The 22,358-nt window shown below is 49.8% G+C and overlaps 3 protein-coding genes across 6 annotated transcripts; 1 reads left to right on the top strand and 2 right to left on the bottom strand.

The window, feature by feature from the left end:
• Window positions 1-1,191: 1,191 nt before the first annotated feature.
• Window positions 1,192-16,595, bottom strand: TM9SF1 (transmembrane 9 superfamily member 1). 4 transcript variants are annotated; one of them, XM_088142254.1, is made up of 9 exons: window positions 16,464-16,529; window positions 13,511-13,577; window positions 10,095-10,224; window positions 9,671-9,823; window positions 7,971-8,027; window positions 6,694-7,045; window positions 4,939-5,746; window positions 3,471-3,744; window positions 1,192-3,184 (listed from the first exon to the last, which is right to left on the bottom strand). In XM_088142254.1, the coding sequence occupies exons 6-9, from the start codon at window positions 7,006-7,008 to the stop codon at window positions 2,791-2,793; spliced, it is 1,791 nt and encodes a 596-aa protein (XP_087998380.1). In that variant the 5' UTR covers window positions 7,009-7,045; window positions 7,971-8,027; window positions 9,671-9,823; window positions 10,095-10,224; window positions 13,511-13,577; window positions 16,464-16,529; the 3' UTR covers window positions 1,192-2,790. The 4 variants fall into 4 exon arrangements, with proteins under 4 accessions (XP_087998380.1, XP_087998377.1, XP_087998378.1 ...); XM_088142251.1 differs by having other exon boundaries at window positions 7,971-8,410; XM_088142252.1 differs by lacking the exon at window positions 16,464-16,529 and adding an exon at window positions 15,260-15,329 and having other exon boundaries at window positions 7,971-8,410.
• On the top strand, window positions 12,124-16,991 carry TSSK4 (testis specific serine kinase 4). Its single transcript, XM_025177184.2, has 4 exons — window positions 12,124-12,330; window positions 12,750-12,964; window positions 14,771-15,134; window positions 16,625-16,991. The coding sequence occupies exons 1-4, from the start codon at window positions 12,124-12,126 to the stop codon at window positions 16,904-16,906; spliced, it is 1,068 nt and encodes a 355-aa protein (XP_025032952.2). The 3' UTR covers window positions 16,907-16,991.
• Window positions 16,992-17,299: 308 nt separating this feature from the next.
• On the bottom strand, window positions 17,300-22,120 carry CHMP4A (charged multivesicular body protein 4A). The gene is made up of 6 exons (XM_007444618.4): window positions 21,982-22,120; window positions 21,181-21,330; window positions 19,636-19,813; window positions 18,794-18,908; window positions 18,562-18,685; window positions 17,300-18,302 (listed from the first exon to the last, which is right to left on the bottom strand). Exons 1-6 carry the CDS (start codon window positions 22,010-22,012, stop codon window positions 18,232-18,234), a joined length of 669 nt encoding a protein of 222 aa, XP_007444680.1. The 5' UTR covers window positions 22,013-22,120; the 3' UTR covers window positions 17,300-18,231.
• Window positions 22,121-22,358: the final 238 nt, after the last annotated feature.

The following is a 22,358-nucleotide window of genomic DNA, read 5'->3' on the forward strand; positions in this document are numbered from 1 at the left end:
GGGAAGCGCTCTGCCCATGTTCAGAGGCATTGACCCGGAAGCGTTGCGGCCTGGGCACTCCTCACGCGTGGAGGACTGACTTACTATGGCTGGTTGGTGAATTCTGGGAGTGGGAAAGTCCACCCACCTTAAAAGATGCCAAGGTTGGGAAACACTGCTCTAATGTCACAAAGCAATCATTTTTCCCCAGTCCAGCCTACCCTGCAGGGGTGTTGTGGGGGAAAGAATGCCACAGACACTATCGTTAGCCCTTGTGAAAACGGGACAGAAATCTAGCAGACGGAAAATGCCCCCAAATCAGCCATAACTTTCCAAATTCCAGCAGCCCCAATGGATGTTTGTATAAGGCAGTGTTTCTCGCTCTTGGCGACTTTAAGATGGGTGGACTTCAACTCCCAGAATTCCCCAGCCAGCCTGGCTGGCTGAGGAATTCTGGGAGTTGAAGTCCACCCATCTTAAAGTCGCCAAGGGTGAGAAACTGCCCTAGTGTTTCCCTATGTATGTTTACTCAGAAGAAAAGTTTATTGAGTTTCATGGAAAGAACAAACTGGGTTCACACCGTGCAATATAGGTTGTTTGGTTTCATCTTAGTACCTTCTGCCTATCCAGCCATGGTGGTTTCTCAGTTATGATCTATGGCTTAACGTGTAGTGAGAACCAAAGAAACAATGGCTTATTCAATAAACCAGGTAAAGAAACAATGGCTTACTACGATACGCAAATCCAATGAGAGACAAAATGATGTGTGCTTGAGATGGTAAAAGTTGTCAAAAACATACCATAACTTCTCTGGAACTGGTGCTATTATAACAGCACATTTGTTTTATCCTTTTAATGTATTTTTAAAAGGTATTTCAGCCGCCCAACTCCAAAGGATCTGGCAAACATCTACAGTATATCATCGATCACGTATGTTGACTTATATTTGGGCTGTCTCGGAGAAGCAGGATGTAAATATTTAAATGAATTGTAAATGGACACGTGGATTGAGAGCTCGCTGTGCAGTCTTAAGGAATGGAAACTTTTTCAAAGTCAAAAAGATGTGATATCCATTATCAAGCCCTATGCACAAGGCACGTGTCTGGGGCGTCGATACAGTGCTGGTTTTAATCACCATTTTTTGAGAGGCAGAAGAGATAAGGGAGCAGGCTCGATTCAGTAGAGATAACGCCTAAAATCTGCATTTAGATGTTGGTTTTTACATTTTCTTTTTATTAATAAAATTTAACTTCAAGATCTGTAAAAAGAAACCCAAAACAAGACATCAAACTAAAAAATAATCCAACTTCAATCCTTGCTAATATATATAATTCCTTATATACTTTTTTTCCATATATATTTTTTTCTTCACCCAGGTGGAAGGAGATGGAGAGCTTCTCTCTCACCCGTACTAGAAGAGAGCCAGACACCTTGCAAGTACTGTACAAAGGACGTGAAGAGAGAAAGGAAAAAGTCTTGGCGAAACAGAGAGTAAGACGTTTGATGGAGGAGAAACTGTCCCATCTACCAGGTGATAACATTCAACGGCAGGAATCCATCAGATCAGTGTTTTTCAACCTTGGCAACTTGAAGATGTGTGGACTTCAGCTCCCTGAATTCTGGGAACTGAAGTCCACACATCTTAAAAGTTACCAAGTTTGAAACACACTGCACTAGGTCCTTTGCATAGATCCCTGAAGATAATTAGCTGACTCCTCCTACTTGTCTCTTCAGTGACCCTTAAAAGCTGCATGAAAAAAATCATTTTGGATGACGGCCCCAAATTGCACAGAATCCCCCCCCCCCAATTCTCTCCAACATTAGAAAGAGCAGTTTGTATTTCTGTCCACCAAGAAAGTACCTGGTTGAAGGAAATCTCTAAGCCAGCTTTCCCCAACTTGTTGCCCTCCAACTACAATTCCCATCGTCTCTAACCAGTATGAAACCCAAAATATTTTAGAGGCTACCAAGCTGGGCAAGTTCCCCCAAGAGTTAGAGCTCCCCCTGAAACTAGCCAAATTGTTTTCCAGGTCCAGAATCCTGCAGAAGGAAAACCTCAAACATGTTGTTGGCTGTTGGGATAAGTTTTACTTGTGAGATCGGCCTGCCGACCATTCTCTCTCTATACGTATGTATGTCAGGTATTTTATTTTTAAACATATGTATACGATTGGCTGGGATCTCTTAATGAAACTGAGCAAGAACTCTGGAGAAGAGGAAAAACGAGGCAGAAACATTTTCACACTTTCTGAATGGTTGGGGGAGGGCGGGGGAGAGGGAACCCCTTAGAAGAAAGAGATGTGTGTTTAATTGATTGTAGCCCCTACCAGTTGCCCGGATCATATAGTCAACAGGAAAAAAAACCCCTCTCAAATGGTCCCAGCGCAAGGAGAAAAAGAAATGATTCGCTTCAGTTACAGCAACACAGCTTTAACTTTAAAAAGACAAAGGGGAGAATCCTGTAATGGGGGGTACTAACTGGCTAGACTCATAGGAAGGTCACTGATTGGCTAGTTGTCCTGACCAGCAGGAGAGAACATAACAATGCCTCCTGTCCCCTACTTTGTGGCCCTCCAGCAAGCGCCACTAGGGTGAGCTTGGAAACGCTCCCAAATTCCAGCCAAGGAAAGAATAAATCATAAATAGCCTATGTTTTCAGAGCTCAGTGGAGATGCCAGCTGTGAACAGACTTTCTGAACCTATGTCTTTCATGCTCTGTAATGGAAGGCACCCCTCTGACCCACATCCATCCTGACCAATGGAAAACAGAGCTTTATTGCAGCTCCAGCCGAGGAGAGCAGAGGAGGGCAGCTAGTCCATCTTCAGGTTGACGTAGATGTAGCGGATGAACTTCAGAGAGGCGAAGAAGGAGATGGTTCCCAGCATCAGGAAGAAGACGTAACCTGTGAGGAGCGAGTACCCAAAGAACTCCACTGTCTGCACCGTGCCCGACATGTTGGAGCGACGCGAGTAGTAGAAGACTGAGTAGAGGAAGATGAACAGGCCGGTGGAGCCCGCGCTCAAGATGGAACGCCACCACCAGCGGTAGTCCTCGCCCGAGAGCTGGAAGTAGGTGAGGGCGATGGAGATGCAGGCCCCGACGCTCAGCAGGATGGCGAAAACGAAGAAGAGGATTCCATAGAGGGTGTACTGCTCTCGGCCCCACACGGTGGCAAAGATGTAGTACAGCTCCACAGAAATAGCACTGCAAAGGAAGGGGGGACCCAGTGAGAGTCATCCTCTGCTCCTAAAACTCTGCGTCTCCCAACCTCCCGCACCGCTGGTGCCAAACTGAATGAGGCATGCATCTTCTGAAGCCTCTGTTCAAGGTCTCTAAAATAAGGAGGGGAGCACCGGTCTAGGCACAGGCAAGGGAGAAGCAGCCATGGGCAGGAGGATCTGGCCCCCTTCTTCCATCAACAGGAGCCAGGGAGGGAGCAAAGCTAAGGCACAGGAGCACGGAGATACCCGTCCCCCCTGCTGCTTCTCACCTGAAGGGCAGAAAGCCTCCGATGGTCATATGGACCACCGTGGATTTGTACCAGGGCTGGGGTGGGATTTCCCGGGCGATGTTCTTGGTGCGGCAGGGCGCATCGAAGGGATTGGCCCGATTCTTGCCAAAGATGCCACCGATGACGGTCAGTGGGAAGCCCACCAGCAGCCAGACGGTCAGCAGCAGCAGGATGGTGGTGACCGGCAGTGCCTGGGTTGACCCGTTGGCCCAATGCACCGAGTTCACCACGCTCCAGGTCAGGAAGAAGGGCGCTGAAGAGAGAAGGGAGGAGAGAGAAACATTACACAGTCAGCACACTGGTTTGGAAAAGTAGAGCTGTTATCAAAGAAATATCCAGCTGTACCTTGAACTCACCACCATTACACCATGGCTCTCTTACAGGGTGCGTGGGATCTCCTACGACACCTTACAAATAAAAATATGTTTCTAGCCCTTAGGGGGCAATCAGAAGCCCAATTATACAGTGGCGAACTTCTTCAGTGTAATTCTCAGGGATAAACATGCTGCCCACATGCGCCCTTGAGATTCCCCAAATGGGGCGGAAGGGGGCACGTAGTCCCCTTACTTGCAAATCAGAGACTGTCAGCTGGAGTCCTAGAAAAGAAAGCAGAGCGTTCCTGGCAGCTTCTGTTGAACTCCCGTAAGATTAATCAAGAAAACCCAACTCCGTCCTGTCCATAATTTCAGGTTTCCCAATGTAACATCCTTGAAAAAGATCCTACTCAACCATCCACCTCATTGCTTGAATCACTACGGACTCTAGAACAGAAGTGGACATCCGAGAGGCACTTCAGTTTCCCCCAAGTCCAGAAATGCTCTGCCATTTCTTCCTGTCATACTCATACCTTTCTCAAGAGAACTCTAGAAACAGGGCCCCTCCATACAATTGGCAAGAAACCATAACATGCAAGGAGAAAGATCCCTTCCTCTGATTACGGCCTCAAAGAAAGCTGAGAGATCCAGCCTCGCAGTAGGAGAAGAGTACCAGGGGTGGGGTGGGGGTACAGAACTGCTTCCTGCTTTCCCCAGCAAGATGGCATAAAAGGGGGTGGGTGGGAACAATCATAATGCTGACTCACAAAAGAAATGTTGGGATACAAGAAAAAACACCCCAGCTGTAGGCCAAACCATAATCCCCAGATGTTTTGGATTACAGCTTCCATAAGTCCTGACCACTGCCTCTGCTGGCTGGAGCTCATGGTTGAGAGAGTATAGCTAAAGGCACTCGGTTACTAAGTCTACTCCAGAGTTTTCACAGCAGAGCAGAATCCTCAAGATTAGCCACTTGGAAAAAGTCCCCCAAATAAGAATGTGCCATAAAGACTATCAGAGAAGGACCAGAGTGTCTCAATCTTTGGCTAAAGGAAAGGGGCAATCAATGGACCTCCAGCCAGATGGAACCGGTGGAAGACAACCTTCAAGCACTGGAGGAGATGGAACCTCACCCGAGAAAAGGCTGGTGGTGAGCAGTATATTCCAGACCCACCGCTCGCCACCAATCTGGCGATAAAAGTTGCTGGACACATAACCGGAGATGCAGCAGGTGAGGGCGTAGAGGAGGATGGCGGCTGAGTTGATGGCTCCATGGCGGTGGACGTTGAACATGCCCAGCAAAGCCATCACAATGATGCCAGTGCCCAAGGCCAGGAACTGGCTGCCCACGCCCAGCACAGCACAGAGGAGGCTGCGACATGGTGGAAAGCGGAAGACATCTGTGTGGATGATTTTCCACCCATTGTCCCCTTGGTCAAAGTCATCTCCTGAGGAGGAAGACGAGACCTCCTCATCCAGGTTGTAGCGGGCCAGGTCGTTCTTGAGGACCCGCATCAGGATGACAACCACAAAGCCCACCAGCAGAAACACCAGCACCATAGAATTAATGATGGAGAGCCAGTGGATCTCCAAGGTGTGAGGGAAGAAGCTGTCATCCCCGTTGTGACTTCCCCTACGTTCACCCTGCCGCTCCGCGCTGGTCTCGGACCAATGGACGCTGTACGTATAAGTGATGGGCAACACGCCCTGGACATCATCCAAGCTGGTGGGCTTGACGTTGCGAACGCTGACATTGGCGTAGATGATGCGGTCACCATTCCACTCCAGATAGAAGTCCAGATGGGTCCAGAGCCCAATCTTGTGGGTGTGGGGCAGGAAGCCACTCTCCTCCATGTAGCCCACGAAGCCACGGAGCGGCAAGTCGTCCACCACAAATTCAAAGTAGTAGAGTTCCTCAATGGCCTGGCGGAGGCGCTCTACCTGCCACAGAGAAAGGAACGGTCACCACACAACTGAGGAGAGAGACGGGACCCCCCAGACCCCAGACCTTGAAGCCACCAACTCTCTTATTCTGAGTGCAGCAGCCCACGGAAAAGAACCAAGAAAATGGATCTAGGATTTCCAGTTTTCTCTCTTGCCTTTCATTCCAACATCTGGCCCAAGGTCAAGAAATGTGTAATGCTCCAGAAGTCACTGATCCATAACTCCCAGTTTTGGCTGTGCTTCCTAAGGATGATGGGAGTTGTAACTAGTGACTGCTGGATGGCAAATGTTACTTACCTAAATCTAATCCATGAGCTTTTACCTCCCTCCCAGACTTTAGATCTCTGTCCTGTGGCTGTTTTTTGATACAACAAGAAGGGGACGACCCAATTCAGCTTTAGCTGTTTGCTTTCTGATTAAAACATTCCTGTTTTAATGTTTTTTTTTCTCTTTTTCTTCCTTCCTCATTTTCCTTCTTTTTCTAACATCTACTTTACATCATGGGTCTGTAGTCTTTGTTTTCAATAGAAGCGAATATGTGCAGCTCAGGGTTGAACTGTGGAGTCGTTGGGGTTCTCTGAGCTTGGTTGTTTTCTTGCAAACGTTTCATTACCCGGGTAGGTAACATCTTCAGTGCTAGAATGGAGCAAATGGAATGGGGTTTTGCTCCATTCTAGCACCGAAGATGTTACCTAGCCGGGTAATGAAACGTTTGCAAGAAAACAACCAAGCTCAGAGAACCCCAAGGACTCCACAGCCTCTGTTTTGCTAAATTTATACCATATTCTCATTTAATATTAACATGGAAAAGGATTTTTTTTCCTTTCCTTTTCTTAAGATTAACACAGCAATCTGAAGGAAAATGAGAGAAGAAGCAGTAGGCAAAGGCAGGTGCCCACTGCCTAGAACAGGGTCTCCAACTCAGCTGCTGTGAACGGACTTACCTCCTTCGGTGAGAGCTTCATTTCACAGAGGACCTTCTTCTCGATATTCTCACGGAAGCGGATCTCGTACATGGACTCGGCCATGCGGTCCCCATCCAGCACTTCCCCTAAGGTCAGGCTTTTGTGGCGTATGTTAGTTGGCGAACACACCGGCAGCTGATAGTAATGGTAGGTCTCCTGTGGGTTGTGGTAAGGCCCCACTTTGTTGACATAGAGCATCACCTTTGCCCCTGGCCGATAGTGAGTCTCCAAAGAGGCCACGAAGAGGAAATAAAGGAAGGAGGCGAGAAGGACGGGGAATGGATGGCAAGCCATGTTGGGGGGGATTTGGGGTCAAGGGTGGGGGTAAGAGCTGGAGAAGGAAGAGAGAGAGAAATTTTCTCCAGTAAGGAACTACAGCGTTAGCATGTTTTTCCTCTATTGATTTCCTCTGCTTCAACCCACAACTTAGGGTCCCTGCACATGCAAACCTAGCACAGACCACACACTCAGGCTGAAGGGCTTCCGCTCCTGGTTCTGGTGATGGACCAGAGACCAACTGGTTGCATCAGGAAAGTGTACTGCTATTTCAGATCTTCCCACCCCAGAACTAGGCTCCATCTATATTCATATCTATGTGATTATATATCTAGGCAAGCCTCCTGGCCCCTGGATGGGCTGCACTCTTAATGTAAAACCATAATGGGGTTGGTTTTCTGGCTTAGCTGGTTCTGTGAACCAGGCCAGTTTTAATTTAAATGACGGATGTGCCAACTGAGGCTTAGCAGAACGCGTGAACCGAGGGACGCTGTCTTTTTCGCGTTATCTCCAAAGGGGAGAAGATGCTGATCAATTCATGATTGCAGTGCTGGGCATCGGGCATCACCCTTCCAGCCGTGCCAGTCAGAGACCTTCACTTTAGAGGCAGCCCTACGGCCATGATATGGGGGTGGTCACCCCACTGCCATGCGAGGCTGGGGGGCAGAGGAAGTCCTGTTTGGGGGTCTTCTTTGGCCAGTGCCCCTCCTGGGAGTCTGTGGATGTATCTGCTGCCCTAACATGCCTGCCTTTCCCCGAAGAAACCCTGGGTGGGACAGCATGAGCCTCGGCCCCTCCCCTTTTATCTTCACAACAACCCTGAGAGGTAGGCTAGGCCAGGCTTAATGCTGGGAGTTTTCCTTCCCCAGGCTGGGCAGGAGAGCTGGTCAATAAAGCGACAGTGCCTTCCCCACACCCCAGTCGCCACCCCCCCGGCTGTGGCACAAGCCCCCTCCCCAAAAGGCCCCCTCCTCTCTCACCTGTTCCTCTAGGGCTGCCCCGAGCACTGCCTGAGCCCCTTGCAGCTTCTTTCGCCCCTTAAGAAAAAAAAAAGGCGAAAGTTCACAAGTGCAGCCACCCAAGCTGCGGGGGGGCGGGGGGCATAGGGGGAGGCTTCAGTCTGAGCGGGCTGCCAAAGCGCTGCCTGACTCTACGGCCCCCTCCAATCCTACTCTAAGCCGTCTTCCTTCTCAGCACGGCCGCTCTCTGCTTCTCTGCATCTCTGGCGTGCGGTTCCTGGAACGAGGGATGACTCATCCGAAGAGCCACAGGCTGAGAAGCGCCCGGGGTCCTTCAGGCAATCTCCGAGGCAGTCCCGGCCACGTCCGTCAATTGCTTCCGCCCTCAGCGGCTCGCGGGGGCCTCGCTGCCCACACGACGACGCAGTTCCGGGTTTGGGAGCGGGAGGCTCCCTCCCTCCCTGAGAGAGAGCGGGAACGTAAGGGCGCTGTAACGCTCTCGCCCTGCCCACCTCTTAAAGGGACAGGCCCACAATGGAGCCTCACGTTGGGGAAAAGGGGAAAAAAGAGGCGTGAACAAATAACACAGCTCTGTGCTGTACAGAAGGCAGGCAGAAATTCAACAGGTGAAGATCAATCCCTCCAAAGAAAGCGTCACAAAAATTGCACTCTTTTTTCCTTCCAGGACTGTTTTAACTGTTTGTCTTCTAAAAGCTTTCCAAGCCTGTGTAATAATAATAATAATAATAACAACGATGATGATGATACCTTTAACACCATCAAACAACAACATCTGCCTATCCCAAGTTCTTGGGAAGGACTCAATAGGTGGATAAAAATGCCGGATCCAATACACCTGGCTGACTGTATGACCAACTATAATATTACAAGATGATTTTGGAAAACTGCAAGAGAAGGAAGACCAACTTGAATGTAGCTTGGGCTGCTTACAAGAAGGCATTTGACTCCCTGCCACGTGACTGGATAATAAAATGCCTAGAAATAACAAGAGTTAGTAGAAACATCAGAAGCTTTGTGCAAAGGGCAACAACACAATGGAAGACACGGTTGCTGGTCAGCGGCAATAGACTGGGAGAGGTTAACATCAAGACTCACTATCACCTCTACTGTTTGTCACTGCATTGATTCCTCTGTCAATAATACTGAACAAGTCAAGCCATGGCTATCAAACGTCAAAAACATCTGCTGGGCTCTCCCACCTCCTTTACATGGACGATCTGAAGCTGTATGGAAAAACACCATCTGAAATGGAATCGTTGCTCAACGCTGTCCGAATATACAGCCAAGATATTGCAATGCGCTTTGGACTGGACAAACATGCCACCCTGACCATCAACAGGGGAAAAATAGTGACAACTGAAGGAATCAAGAAGCCCAACGGAAATAACATCTAGAGTCTGGATGAAGAAGATCACTACAAATACCTGGGCATCCTTCAGGCTGACAACGTCAAGCATGCTGAAGCCAAGAAGAAGGTTAGTAGTGAATACATCAGAAGAGTTAAGAAGGTCTTAAAGTCCAAACTCAGTGGCGGAAATACCATCAAGGTGATTAATACCTGGGCAATTCCAATCATGAGATATACAGCTGGAATAGTGGATTGGACTCAAGCAGAACTAGAAGCCCTGGATAGGAAGACCAGAAAAATAACAACAATGATTCGTGCCCTTCATCCAGTGACGTTGACAGACTCTACTTACCAAGGAGCATAGGTGGGTGTGGAATATTAAAGTACACCAGGCAGTTGAAGAAGGAAAAAGGGCATTGGAAGAATATCTGAAGGGCAGCGAAGAAGATGCACTGAGGCTAGTATCCCACGAAGGCTTACTGAATACCAAAGAGACCAAACTGACCTACAGGAAAGACCAAATGAAGAATAAAAAAGAGACATGGCAAGGCAAAGGATCACATGGCTAGTACGCAAAAAAACTAGCAGGCAGAGCAGATAACAACAAGACCTGGCAATGGCTAAGAGCAGGAAAGCTGAAGAAAGGGACAGAGGGGCTAATTCTGGCTGCACAAGACCAAGCCTTAAGGACAAATGCATCCAAAGCCAGACTTGAGAAGACAGCAACAGACATCCAATGCCCCCTCTGCAAAGAAGCTGAAGGAACAGTGGCCCACCTAGTCCGCTGCTGCAGGAAGATCGCACAGGCTGACCTCCAACGGCGGCATCGTGGTGCGCTGGAAGACCTGCAGGCGATTCCGCTGGGCTGCAGGCGAGAACTGGGGGGACCCCGAAACAGACAAAGTCCTAGAAAGGGAGGAAGCGAAGTGCTCGGGGACTTTAGCATTCAAGCAGACAAGCGCCCGCCACACAACACCCCAGACTAACAATTGTTGGTAAGAAAGACAAAAATGTTTGCATAATGGACGTTGCAATGCCTGGAGACTGCAGAAGAGAAGAGGAAGAACTGGAGGAGATCACAGAACACAAAGACCTGCAAATAGAAGTAGAACGACTGCGGCAAAAGAAAGCAAAGATAGTCCCGATAGTCATAGGCAGCTTGGTTTAATCCCAAAACATCTGGAGCCCCACTTGACGACCATCCATCGGCATTGACAAAATCACCCTCAGTCAATTGCAAAAGGCAGCTTTACTTGGAACAGCTTCCGTCCTGTGACAATACCTTTAACACCATCGAACAACAACATCTGCCTATCCCAGATCCTTGGGGAGGACTGGACAGGTGGATAAAAATGCCAAATCCAGTCTAAACATCTGGCTGACTGGGCGACTGACCATAATAATAATACATCATGTCCAGAGTAATAGTGGCATGAAGTACCATCTCAGGTTATAGATCAGTGCTTCCCAACCTTGGCAGCTTGGAGGTGGGTGGACTTCAACTCCCAGAATTCCCCAGCCAGCAAGGCTGGCTGGGGAATTCTGGGAGTTGAAGTCCACCCACCTCCAAGCTGCCAAGGTTGAGAAATACTGCTCTAGACACTCATTCATTATATTTAAATGATTTTTTTGGTTGGTTTTTTGCAATGGAGGCTACAAGTATCTCTGAGAAACAGACAGGGATTCCCAAAGATTTACTTCCGAGTCTAAATGCATCGGTTTCAGCTCTTGTACCACTCACCAAATTGCATCTTTGTTTCCCCAGTTTAAATCAGGGGTGCTGAAATGATTAGCAGGCAAGCCAGATGCTGAATTTGTCATGAAGGATGGCAAAAATAGGGACGGGGTTCCGCGATGCGCTAAACACGAACCCAGCTAAGTCATGGATGTCTTAATGATGGCCTGTGAAACAAGACCCAGTGGCCAGAGTTCACACAACCGAGATAAGCCGAAACCAAACCTATTACATTACAGCTGTACATGGTACATGAACGCAGAATTATGTGATTTGTAGACCATGGCTGGAAAGAAAAGACACTAAAACATGGTTTGGTTAAGCTATAATTCACTGAAGAAGTGGAGATCCGTGTTAAGCAAAGCAAAAGAGACGATGTTCGCTGGATGGTCCTGTCTACCATATCATCCATCTGTGTATCCTGTACAAACGCAGGTTTCGTTAAAGAGTAAATTCATGATTGCCACGGAAAGGAAGACCAGGGTCCGTCCCCTGAGCTCCTTCCCCCTCGGCCTTGGGGGGAACATCCTCCGAGGTCCCCGTTGGAAGACAGTCCCTGCCCGCCATTCATAGAAGGTTCTCTCTGGTAACCGGAACCCCGCCGGCCAATCGGGGCGGCCAGAAGGCTCGGGCACGGCTGTGGCATCATCAGAACCCTGGTGGGATCCGGTTGTAGCGATTCCGGTCAACCCTTCGGGTCTTGGAGGCTGCAGCCCGTTATTCCTCTGACACTGTCGCAGGGAAGAGGTCTCCTTGGGCGCTCCTGTCCTAGACTCAACTAGGGTGAAGGCAGGTGGATCCCAGCTGGATCCCCACCTCCACCCGGTCCTCTGTGAACCAAAGAAAAGCTCCTCTGCCAGATCGGTGGGGAGAGGAATGCATAGTGGGAGAAACGGCTTATCCTTTCTGTAGAAGACCAGTGAGGTCTTCTGAGTGGTGTCCCGTCAGACGTTGTCTACTCGACCGTCCTTGGGTGGCACGTCCTCCCCCACTCCTTAGGTCTTCCTAGAGCTGAGATCGAATCGACAGACCGCTTGAAGGAGATTTCACGAGCGAACTAGCCTTTAGCCATGGTGGAACACTCAACCTCCACGCCGTACGTCTCGGTGATGGACCAGTATGGCTACCAGATTGGCAAAGTCATTGGGCACGGCTCCTACGGGACCGTCTACGAAGCGTATTTTGCCAAGCAGAAGTCCATGGTGGCCATTAAGATCATATCCAAGAAGAAGGCCTCGGAGGATTATCTCACAAAATTCTTACCCAGAGAAATACAGGTCATTATCTGGGGGGCGGGTGGTTGGGTATCCCTTGGGCCTGAATGGAAAGGAATGCTCTGAGTCCCTTGTAAACATCTACATTCATACCGTTCCAGGAATTGAATAACAGGTTCAACAGAACCACCAATGGGGAGTTTTTCAATGCCTAATTGGTTAAAAGGGAGGCATTGCTTAGAAAGGGACTTTGCACTCACTCAGAGGCATTATTGCTCCATGATTGCTTCTCATTCTCACATGTGCCTTCATAGTCTGAAATTCAGTATGGGGAGGTATCATTATATATTTGTTTTTACGACATTTTAGTTTTTCTTTAGTGGAAAGACAGAATACATATTTAGAAATAATTAAATAAGGAATGGGTTGGCGGGATGGGGGGCAAGTCTCGCTTCCAACCCCGAGCCTTCTGTTCTTTTCAGGTGATGAAGAGTCTCCGCCACAAATACGTGATCAGTTTCTACCAGGCAATTGAAACCACCTCCCGCCATTACATCATCATGGAGTTGGCACCAAGTGGTGATGTCTTAGAATGGATCCAGAAGTCAGGAGCTTGTTCGGAAGCTCTGGCTGGGAAGTGGTTCTCCCAACTGGCCCTGGGGATTGCCTACCTGCACGGCAAGGGCATTGTGCATCGGTGAGAGCGGGCCAGAGGCGTCATTCGGGTTTCTAATTGAGCTCGGTTTGAAACAGGGACAGCTTAGTGGGAGAGTTGGGATCTCCACTCATCCATGTAGTTCACTAGGGGATTCAGAGCCAGGGGTCTCTCTGCCAGCCCTTTGAGGTCGGCAACTCAGCAGACACCACAGGAAATAATAGAACTCTACTTCATTGCTATAGGCTGTGTTTCTCAACCTTGGCAACTTGAAGATGGGTGGACTGGGGAAGCATGGCTGGCTGGGGAATTCTGGGAGTTGAAGTCCACCCATCTTCAAGTTGCCAAGGTTGAGAAACACTGGTATAGGCTAAAATAATAAACTTGAAAGCCCAACTGTTTTCTCTTTCCGTCCTTCATACCAAAGAAAGTCAAAGTGGGGGATCTTGAGTCTCTTTCCCACACTTCCCTGTTTTCCTGGACTAAGCACATCTTTTACTAATGGTTGCCGCATATTTTTCCAAGGCCATCTCTGGACTCCCTCTGCACCATCCCGCTTTAGGGGGCAAGGATAAAAGGAACAGAGACCTTCCCTCACGTTGAGCTTTCAGAACAACGGTGGGCTGGATCTTCAGTGAGTAAATCAAGAGTTGTCCTGTCAAGAAAAGGGAAATAGGAACCCATTTCAATATCGGGAACGCCGGAATATCAGTTTCTTTCCAAAGAGAGGTTTTCTCTACCTTTCCCTGGAGTTTTGTCCCTTAAAACAGCCTCTCCCATCCCAACCTTCTCCGGTGGAAAGAGCACTCCCTCCATCTTCCTCCAGTGCAGCAGCAATGCATTCATTCCTAGGAATTGCACACCCACCGATCTGGGAGCAATGGAAACGCAGTAGATGCATGTCGGGATCTTAGCGTTCTTTGTCTCAACATTAAAGCGTAATCCCATTAACCCAGGGAGATCATTAAAGGACCTATTGCTTTCGCTGTCAGCCCCCAGCTGACGTTGCTGGCTTGGAGGTTCTCAACTTTTTATACTTCTCCATTTATCTCGGAGGCAACGTAACTCATGGAAGGTGGGGTAGATTGAGAACAGCACCATCCTTGGTTAATGTTTGAAGAATGACTCAAACGAACGTTTAATAACTTTCAAAGGGTTGTAAACAGGTTGCCATAATATTATGACATAGCTAGAGGCTGTTCACCCTTCTCCGATACTAAAGATATATTCCCAAGGCTGTCACTTGGACAGATAGGTGTTTTATGACTTCAAGCTTTTGTCCAACCCTCTTTCTATCCATACCTCCCAAATTCTCTCCTTAATCCTTCCTCCTTCCGGAATATAAACTGGGAGGAGGTACCCCAGGTTCCAATGCTTTGACTGGCAGTTCCAATGTCCAATCATCCTAATGCAAGAGGTCCACAGTATTATACCAATTGAGTTGGGGCCCTAAGGAGTGGTTGAAGGTATATATCAGCCTTGCTGGGGAAGAAGGGAGAAGCTGACTTGGATTTAGGGACCCACCCTGATCAGCAATCTTTCACAGACGCTTTAATTGGGTGCCTGTGCTCCTTGAAGGCACGCAAAGCATCCTCTTGGGCTGGGTTCACCTCTCCCTCTTCTTCCTCCAAAGGCCTTCCATGGGCCTGCCAATCTATGCGGGATTCCCATCTTGCACTGATGGTTTGGCTTCATGTGTTGTGTGAATGCAACTGTTGTGACACAGCTGAGGGCTCAACATGATGCACCAGCCTGGCTGCTGTGGTGGAATCCACAGGGGTCACAGTGCCCCGGCTGTTATGCAGGTTCCCTTTGCTTTACCTCTTGCACCCTTTCCTTGAACGGCAGGGACCTTAAGCTGGAGAACCTTCTCCTGGACAAGCGTGAGAACATCAAGATTTCCGATTTTGGCTTCTCCAAGATGGTGGCTGCCCAGACGCAGCCCCCGCCCACCCCCTCGTACCGTATGATGAGTTGCTTCTCCCACCTCAGCCAGACCTACTGCGGCAGCTTTGCCTACGCCTGTCCGGAGATCTTGCTGGGCCTGCCCTATAACCCCTTCCTCTCCGACACGTGGAGCATGGGGGTCATCCTTTATACTCTGGTGGTGGCTCATCTGCCCTTTGATGACACCAACCTCAAGAAGCTCCTGCGAGAGACCCAGAAGGAGGTGGCTTTCCCCAGCCACCTCCAGATCAATGAGGAGATTAAGGTGAGAGTAGCTGCTTGCCAAGGTATCTACCTAGCACCCCTTCCCTTACTCACACTGGTTGGGCATGAGGGGTGTACAGTAGTCTAACCCATCTGGAGAAGCCCTGATGGAGGAACACAGCTTGCCTTCTTTTGGGTTGAGTTTTGCCTCCAGGTTTAAGCACTATGTGAATTGGACTTGGCTATTAATCCACTAATCATAGCCGGGGCATCATCAGGTTGTATGCTGTTTCTGAAAGCTCTTGTCCTGTGGATAAAATGGAATGGGCCCCAGAAATGAATGATGGGAGGATGCTCTTGCCCCCCCCCCACAATTTTCCACCACCTCCCCCAGGTCCAACTGCAGGTGAAGAAAGTCACTGTTAAAAGGGGCACCATTATGCGAACAGTTCTTCTGATGCACAACAGATACCTTTGTTATTTAGGTACCTGATCAGATTGGCCAGCATGGAGGAAAATCCGTTGTGAAACTTCACAATCCTGCCATGAAAGCCTCCTTTATTTTTTTGTAAAGGAGGTTCCTTAGGAGTTGCAGCATCTACCCACTCATCCGTCCAGCTCCATTGTCTCCCATTCATCCAAACATCTCCATTATCTTCCTTCCTTCCTTCCTTCCTTCCTTCCTTCCTTCCTTCCTTCCTTCCTTCCTTCCTTCCTTCCTTCCTTCCTTCCATCCATCCATCCCCATCTTCCATCCCTCCTCCACCCATCTCCATTGTCTCCCATCCACCCATCTCCATCATTTTCCATCCATCCATCCAAACATCTCCATCTTCCTTCCTTCCTTCCTTCCTTCCTTCCTTCCTTCCTTCCTTCCTTCCTTCCTTCCTTCCTTCCTTCCTTCCTTCCCATCCATCCCCATCTTCCATCCCATCTCCATTGTCTTTCATCCATCTACCCATCCCTCCATCCACCCATCTCTATTGTCTTCCATCCATCTCTCCATTCCTATTGCCTTTCTCATCAATCTGCTCTTTCTCTTTCATCCATCCCCCTCATCTTCTGCCCCAAGGTTGGCCTTTTTAACTTTTGCAGGAAAGCACCCTGTTGTTGTGGCACAGATTCGCTTGGAAGCCTGGCTGCCCAGCCGGGTCAAGTCTTGGTCCCTTTTTGGGCAGAGCAGCCTTGGGGGCATCCTCTGCTGTGAACACAGCAGCGACTTAGGAAATACGACAGAGTAATTCTCTACCTCAAAGAATCATATTAACCCTTCCTCTCCTCAAACAGGCAAGGGAAGAGTTTCAGCAGTAGAACACTATACTCTCTATCTTCACGAAGGTTCATCCCCGGAGATGCTATTAATTATTGTTTTTCAATTGGGCATACCCACCCATCATCAGAGTTGCTTGGCCTCTGCCCCAAAGAGCTGGGAGCGCTGGGGGGGCGTGGTCCATCCTGTTGAGGTGGCACCAGAGGTTGGAGAAGGCTCTCCTGGCAGGGAGAGGGCACGAGCAGGCAGTCCTGGTCCTCACCACGGAAATCTCGTTCCAGGACTTGATCCGTCGCATCTTGCGCCCGGCCTCGAAACGGCTCAACATCCTGGAGGTCCTCAAAGTCTCCTGGGTGCTGAAGTTCTTGGCGGAAAAGCCCACCACAGAACTGAAGGCCCTGGAGGCGATCTGCGGACCCCGGGCAGTGGAGGCAGGCAAAAGCGCAACGCCCACCACCAAATCGAGGTCCCTCACCTTTAATGTGGATAAAAAAAAAGCAGCCAGTCGGACTCGCAGCACCGGCCAGATCAAGCCGTCGAAGAACGCAGAGAAAACGAGCTGAAAGATGTATTAAAAAATGAGGGACTCTAAGCGGTTTGCGTCTGGCCGTGGGGCTGAGCTGCTGGATCTCCAGCTGTGGGGACCTGTCGCCAATTATGTCCAGGGAAAGGAGGGGGATGGAGAGAGAGTGCCCCATCTAGGGCTGGCCTGTACCGGTCCAGATAAAGTGGTGTGGTTTGGATACTCATCTGCGTGCTGTTTTTCTGAAGGTGAAGGACAGACCCCAGCTCGCTTTTGTGCTTCTTAAAAGGCACAAGAGTCTTGGGCATAAGTTCCAGCAAGAACAAGTTCAGCTGGGGAGGGAGAAAGTGCTAGATTGTGTGCAGGGCTTGGTGGGGGGGACGACTTTGTATCTGGGGGGGGGAGCAAGACATATCCCACTCACTTCAGACAACACATTTTAGGGCACTTTATTCACTGGGCACAGAGAGCAACAAAGCAAAGGGCCACACTGCAGGAGCGCACATGTGTAAACGGGGGCGGCGCTTCCCCCATCCCGCTCCTGCCCACGAGTCAATTTAAAAAAAAAAGCAGACCGAGCAAGCTTTTAAAAATAAACACATAACCGACGACCCAAACCGTGTTAACAGATACACGCTACCGATAAAACCAGGACAGACAGTACTTCCAATCCAAACTAAACCACGATTTCTCCCCCCACCCCCAATCCGCCCTTCTTGGCAGCCCCCCCACCCCAAGCATTCCTTTTAACACCATCCTGTTACATGGTACGTGGGGGAAATGAAGTACGGCACCTTTTGTGCGTGTGGGTTGTGTGCGCACTGTGTGTGTGGGTGCGTGGGTAGCTGGGCACAGGCACAAGAGATCAAGGTCTCCCAAAAGGAGAGCACCAGTTGCAGAGGAAGGACGATAAACTCCCAGAATTGGACAGCAGCCAGACAGCAGATACAGAACAGAATGTACCTCTTGAGAACTTTTCAAGCTTCATTTTCGGGAGTGTCACACTGTCCACTCTTTGTACCCAAAAGAAGGGTCAAATCCTCCGTTTTACTGAAAAAGAGCAAACCCCTAGATGCTATAAGATTCAGTCTTTATCTGGGGGGGGATCTCCTTTAAGCCCCCCCGAACACACTCCCGTTCTATATTGTAGATATATATATATATATTTATATAAATCTGTCTATAAAACTGTTTACATTCGGCACGTAAGGTCATTTTAGGCAGGGTGTGTTACTTCCGCCCCCCCCTTTCCTCCCCGCCCAACTTCCCTGACACTGGGAGCCGGAGGGGAGAAACTGGTCCTCTCCATCTCTGCCTCTATCTCAGAAGGAAGCAAAGGGAGGCGGGGGAATTTCCCACAATGCATCACGACACCCAGGCGGCAAGCTGTTTCAACTCCTCGTCATCGTCCAGGGAGGCTGCTGGCACTTTTGAAGCTGCAGGAAGAAAAGGCAAATCAGGGCGAAGGAAAGAGCCTGTTTTCCACCCTAGATTTCTCTTAGAGGCCCACAAGCCATTCCAACTCAACGACCACCTGAGGGGCGGGACTAGCATCCCATTATCCCCAGCCGGAATCCTGGGAGTCATAAGTCCAACACCTCTGGAGGGGGTCAGGCCAAGGGAAGGAGTCTCCTGCGACGTGATATTAAGCTTCAGGGGCCATGGATGTTATCATTTCCCCCCACTGCTTTGTACCTGGCACACTGGGGAGGCGAGAGGAGGGGACGTTGGGGAGTTCCGGACTGGGCTCCCCAACGTTCAGAAGGTCCTTGTCCAGATCTTCCTGTTCCATCTCTTCCAGCTCGGCCAGCAGCTCGTCCTGTGAAGGCAGAAGACCAAGATTTCCACTGAAGGCCTCTGCCTCCCAGCACCCAATCCCTCCTAAAGCAAACCCACCGAGCGCAGCCCTCCTTTGCACCCGCGTTACCTCATCTACATCGTCCCCGAAGCCAACCGGCTTAGAGATGGCATCCGAGATCTGTTGGGCGATGTCCTGCTGCTCGGTGATTTCGGACATTAAGTCATCCACCTTGTCGATGTCCCTAGAGCGAGAGCGTGAGGGGTGAGATGGGCAGAAGGAAGGAAGGGAATAAGGAAACTGTTGGACACCAAGCAAATTCATGCGGGGAGGGAGTTCCAGTGGAGTCTCTGGTGACCCAATTAAATAACATCATCAGTGTGATGATCATCAGTGAATGTCATCTGGCGCTGATGATGTTACCTAGTTGGGTCATGAAACGTCTGCAAGGCAACCACCAAGTTCAGAGAGCACCAAGAACTCCCCAGTTCAACCCTGAGCTACAGATATTCACTTCCTTTGGACTAATTGTCAGAGGTGAAAGAAGATTCCACGGTCCATTCAGAATCCATTTTAACTTCGCCAGAAGCCTATAGATCGGATCAGAGCAATGTTTTTTCAGCGAAGGCCACCAGGGAAAGCGTCAAGGGCCACAGCAATGCTCCCCAAAGGGCTGAAAACATTGGCCCAACATTTAAAACGCCAGCAGCAATTTGGGTGCACCATCTCAGATGGAGGCTGGGGCCGTATGTTCCTTCAAGCTGCCCTTGATCTAAACTGGCGTTTTTCAACCTTGCTAACTTGAAGAGGTGTGGACGGGAGTTGAAGTCCACACCTCTTAAAGCAGCCAAGGGTGAAGAATGCTGATCTAAGCTAAAGGCAAAACCTGCCTTGCTTATTCTGCCACCTCCGGTCTCCCCGGCCACCCTCCCCGGGTGATGTTCACAGATGCGGAAAGACGTGATGCTCACATATGCTGGTGCGCCTCTTTCATGGCCCGGGCAGCTTCCGACATGGTCTTGAGGACTTCGGTGTTGGTGGTGGCGTTTTCGAGGGCCTCTCGTTGGAATTCGATAGTAGAGAGGGTGCCGTCGATTTGGGACAGCTGCTGTTCATAACGTTTCTTCCGCTTGAGGGCTTGCAAAGCAGCTGCATCGAGAATGAAAAAAAGCCCCAGAAGCATTGGCCGAGGGCCCTGCCTGGGATCGGCCCGCCGGTTCCCCTTTCCCTAAGCTGAGCTTCCGTTTCCAAACACACGTCACCCCATGCTTCTAGTCCTCATGCAGGAGAGGAGCTGCTCAAAGCAGTTGTGAAGGGTGCTTGTTAAGACCTCACATACGAGACAGGGAGCTGAATTAACCTTTGTGGGGGTCGTGGGAGGCGGCCTGCCAACGAGCAAACTGCAAATCTTGCGTAGGGGGGATGATTTATATCGACAGTGTAAGCGAGGGCAGAGAAAAGCGTTTGTATTGTTAAAAAACGGGATGCCATCTTCAAAATCATCATCGACGTGCAGACATTTGCAAGCGCTCCAGGGAGACCGACCAAAATAATTCAAGGAAGCGATTTGCGTGTGTGTTTATACAATACACACAGAACTATTAAAACTACTTCCTTGTGGGGGTTTTTTTCTCCCTACTGGTCATCATGGGGGAGGGTGACATATAAAAGTTTATGTACATATTGGAACTGCTAGCCTGCCTCCCCACACTCTAGCCTAGTGTTTCTCAACCTCAGCCACGGTAAGATGTGTGGACTTCACCTCCCAGAATTCCCCAGCCAGCATATGCTGGCTGGGGAATTCTGGGAGGTGAAGTCCACACATCTTACCGTGGCTGAGGTTGAGAAACACTGCTCTAGCCTACACTCTTGAGATTTCCAGATCGTTTCCTACCCAAGTACCAAACAGCCTGACTCTGTTTAGCTTCCAAATCCAGACAAGGTCCGCCAGCATGTATAAGGTATGCAAAAACAAATACAAATCTTGGTTCCCAGGCTTTAAAGTGACTGGTGATTTTGGAACTTTTCGTACCGTGCCTTTCCATTTGGCCCAGCCAGGGAGGGCTGAATCATGCCAGGAGTCCGGTAGCGCCTTTTCCGACTCACCAATTTTATGAAAAGGCAGGAGCCTTCTGATGCCTCTGATGAAGCGAGCTGCAGCTTCTGCCTTCTTAATAACATTGGTGAGTCGGAAAAGGCGCTACCAGACCCCCGATTTTTGGCCCCGTGGACGAACCCAGCTCTCCTCCTACGAGGAAGGCAGGATATCAACGGAATATGTGAATAAAAGCACGCACACACACATACACACGTGTTGTTCAAAGAACATGACTGATGACGCAGGGAAGACGAATCCCAATGTTTGTGCAAGGGGCTTTTCCGTTACCAGCAGAGCAGAACCCGTTTTATTTTATTTTATTTTATTTTTTCCAAGGACCCCCCCACAATCCTTCCAGGCCCCTCTTTTAGGGCTCAGAGAAATGCCGGGTTTGCCTCCCCACGAAACCGCCTCCCACCTCTTTTGTTCTTCGTGCCGTGTTTCTTAGCCATCTGCAGCTCCTGCTGGATCTTCTCCTCCAGGTATTCCTGCTTCTTGACGAGGGTTTTCTCAGTCTCCTGCAGCTTCTGGATGGCCTCCTGCGGGGTGGGGGCCTTGGCCTTCTTGCCTGCAAGAAACAAGGGGAGACCCACAGCAAGGTTATGGCCACGAAGCCGCTTTGTGCAAAACTGGGGGTCTCCTCTGATGCACTGGGTCGGGGCTGGCATCATCCCCAGCCTGGCTGGGGATGATGGCAGCCCCGACCCAGTGCATCAGAGGAGAAACCATTCTTGGGGGGCGGGGGGTGCATCGTTGCCTCCAGCTTCCCATGAAACCGCTCCAGCTTAAAAACATGGCATAAAACAAAGAACGTGAAAAAAAGCAGAATTGGCAAGCCGTGCTGTCAAATCCCACCGAGATCCATTGCCAGCCTTCCCTGCCCTCCCTCTTCAACCCCCCCCCCCAAATAATGAGCAGATCCCCTCCTTTGCTTGGGGGGAGGAGATGCAGCCCTTCACGCAGACCCTGAACCCTGGGGAATAGGAGTAATTAAAACTATGCAGGGCCTCCACACCGTATTTCTTCTCAATACGGTCCCCTCTTTACGGGGAAAAATTGCAACCAACCTATTTCTCTATATAGCCTTTCTTTCCTGCACGCGCATCGCTTTCTCCTCCCCCCGCCCACTACTTGGTTGCTCCCAAGTCTCAGGATCCCCTATGGGCTTCGGGCGATACCAACTCTCCATCGGGGTGGAAAATTTAAATATCAGCCTCACCTTTCCCAAACAGCTTCCCTAAACCACTCATCTCGCCTGGTGGGAAATTCACTGGGTTTCCTCTTCCGGCTTCACCCACCTACCAGCCTCGCCCCGCCCCATGACGTGTCAAGGACCAAAGGGCTGCCGTGTTCGTGTTTCCTCGGAAAGCCACGGGCTGCCGAGCGAAGCAAGCGTGGGAGGCGAGAACGGCACTACCTTGCGCCGTGCACGCTGAAATGGCGGCCTTAAAACGTTAAATGAATAAATTAAAAAAGTAGCAAACTCCCTTTGGGCTGAAGAGCCTTGAAATGACGATCCAATTATTTCGCGATTGCTGCAAAGGGCTGCAATGAAAAACGGGCAGCCCGCACCCTCTTCCGTTTCCCCCTGCATTG

Source organism: Python bivittatus, unplaced genomic scaffold (genome assembly GCF_059951505.1).
Source record: "Python bivittatus isolate LINGU-HERP-01145 unplaced genomic scaffold, Pbiv_v1 ctg000370_np1212, whole genome shotgun sequence".
Classification (NCBI taxonomy): Eukaryota; Metazoa; Chordata; class Lepidosauria; order Squamata; family Pythonidae; genus Python; species Python bivittatus.

Coding starts and splice junctions, on each gene's coding strand:
- TM9SF1 (XM_088142253.1), bottom strand. CDS start 7,008: ATGGCTTGCCATCCATTCCCCGTCCTTCTCGCCTCCTTCCTTTATTTC. Junction 5,747..6,693: donor TGAAGCTCTCACCGAAGGAG/GTAAGTCCGTTC, acceptor TCTCTGTGGCAG/GTAGAGCGCCTCCGCCAGGC. Junction 3,745..4,938: donor CACCACCAGCCTTTTCTCGG/GTGAGGTTCCAT, acceptor TTCTCTCTTCAG/CGCCCTTCTTCCTGACCTGG.
- TSSK4 (XM_025177184.2), top strand. CDS start 12,124: ATGGTGGAACACTCAACCTCCACGCCGTACGTCTCGGTGATGGACCAG. Junction 12,965..14,770: donor GGCAAGGGCATTGTGCATCG/GTGAGAGCGGGC, acceptor CTTGAACGGCAG/GGACCTTAAGCTGGAGAACC. Junction 15,135..16,624: donor AGATCAATGAGGAGATTAAG/GTGAGAGTAGCT, acceptor ATCTCGTTCCAG/GACTTGATCCGTCGCATCTT.
- CHMP4A (XM_007444618.4), bottom strand. CDS start 22,012: ATGAGTGGTTTAGGGAAGCTGTTTGGGAAAG. Junction 18,909..19,635: donor AAAGAGGCGCACCAGCATAT/GTGAGCATCACG, acceptor CTCTCGCTCTAG/GGACATCGACAAGGTGGATG. Junction 18,686..18,793: donor TCGGGGACGATGTAGATGAG/GTAACGCGGGTG, acceptor CTGCCTTCACAG/GACGAGCTGCTGGCCGAGCT.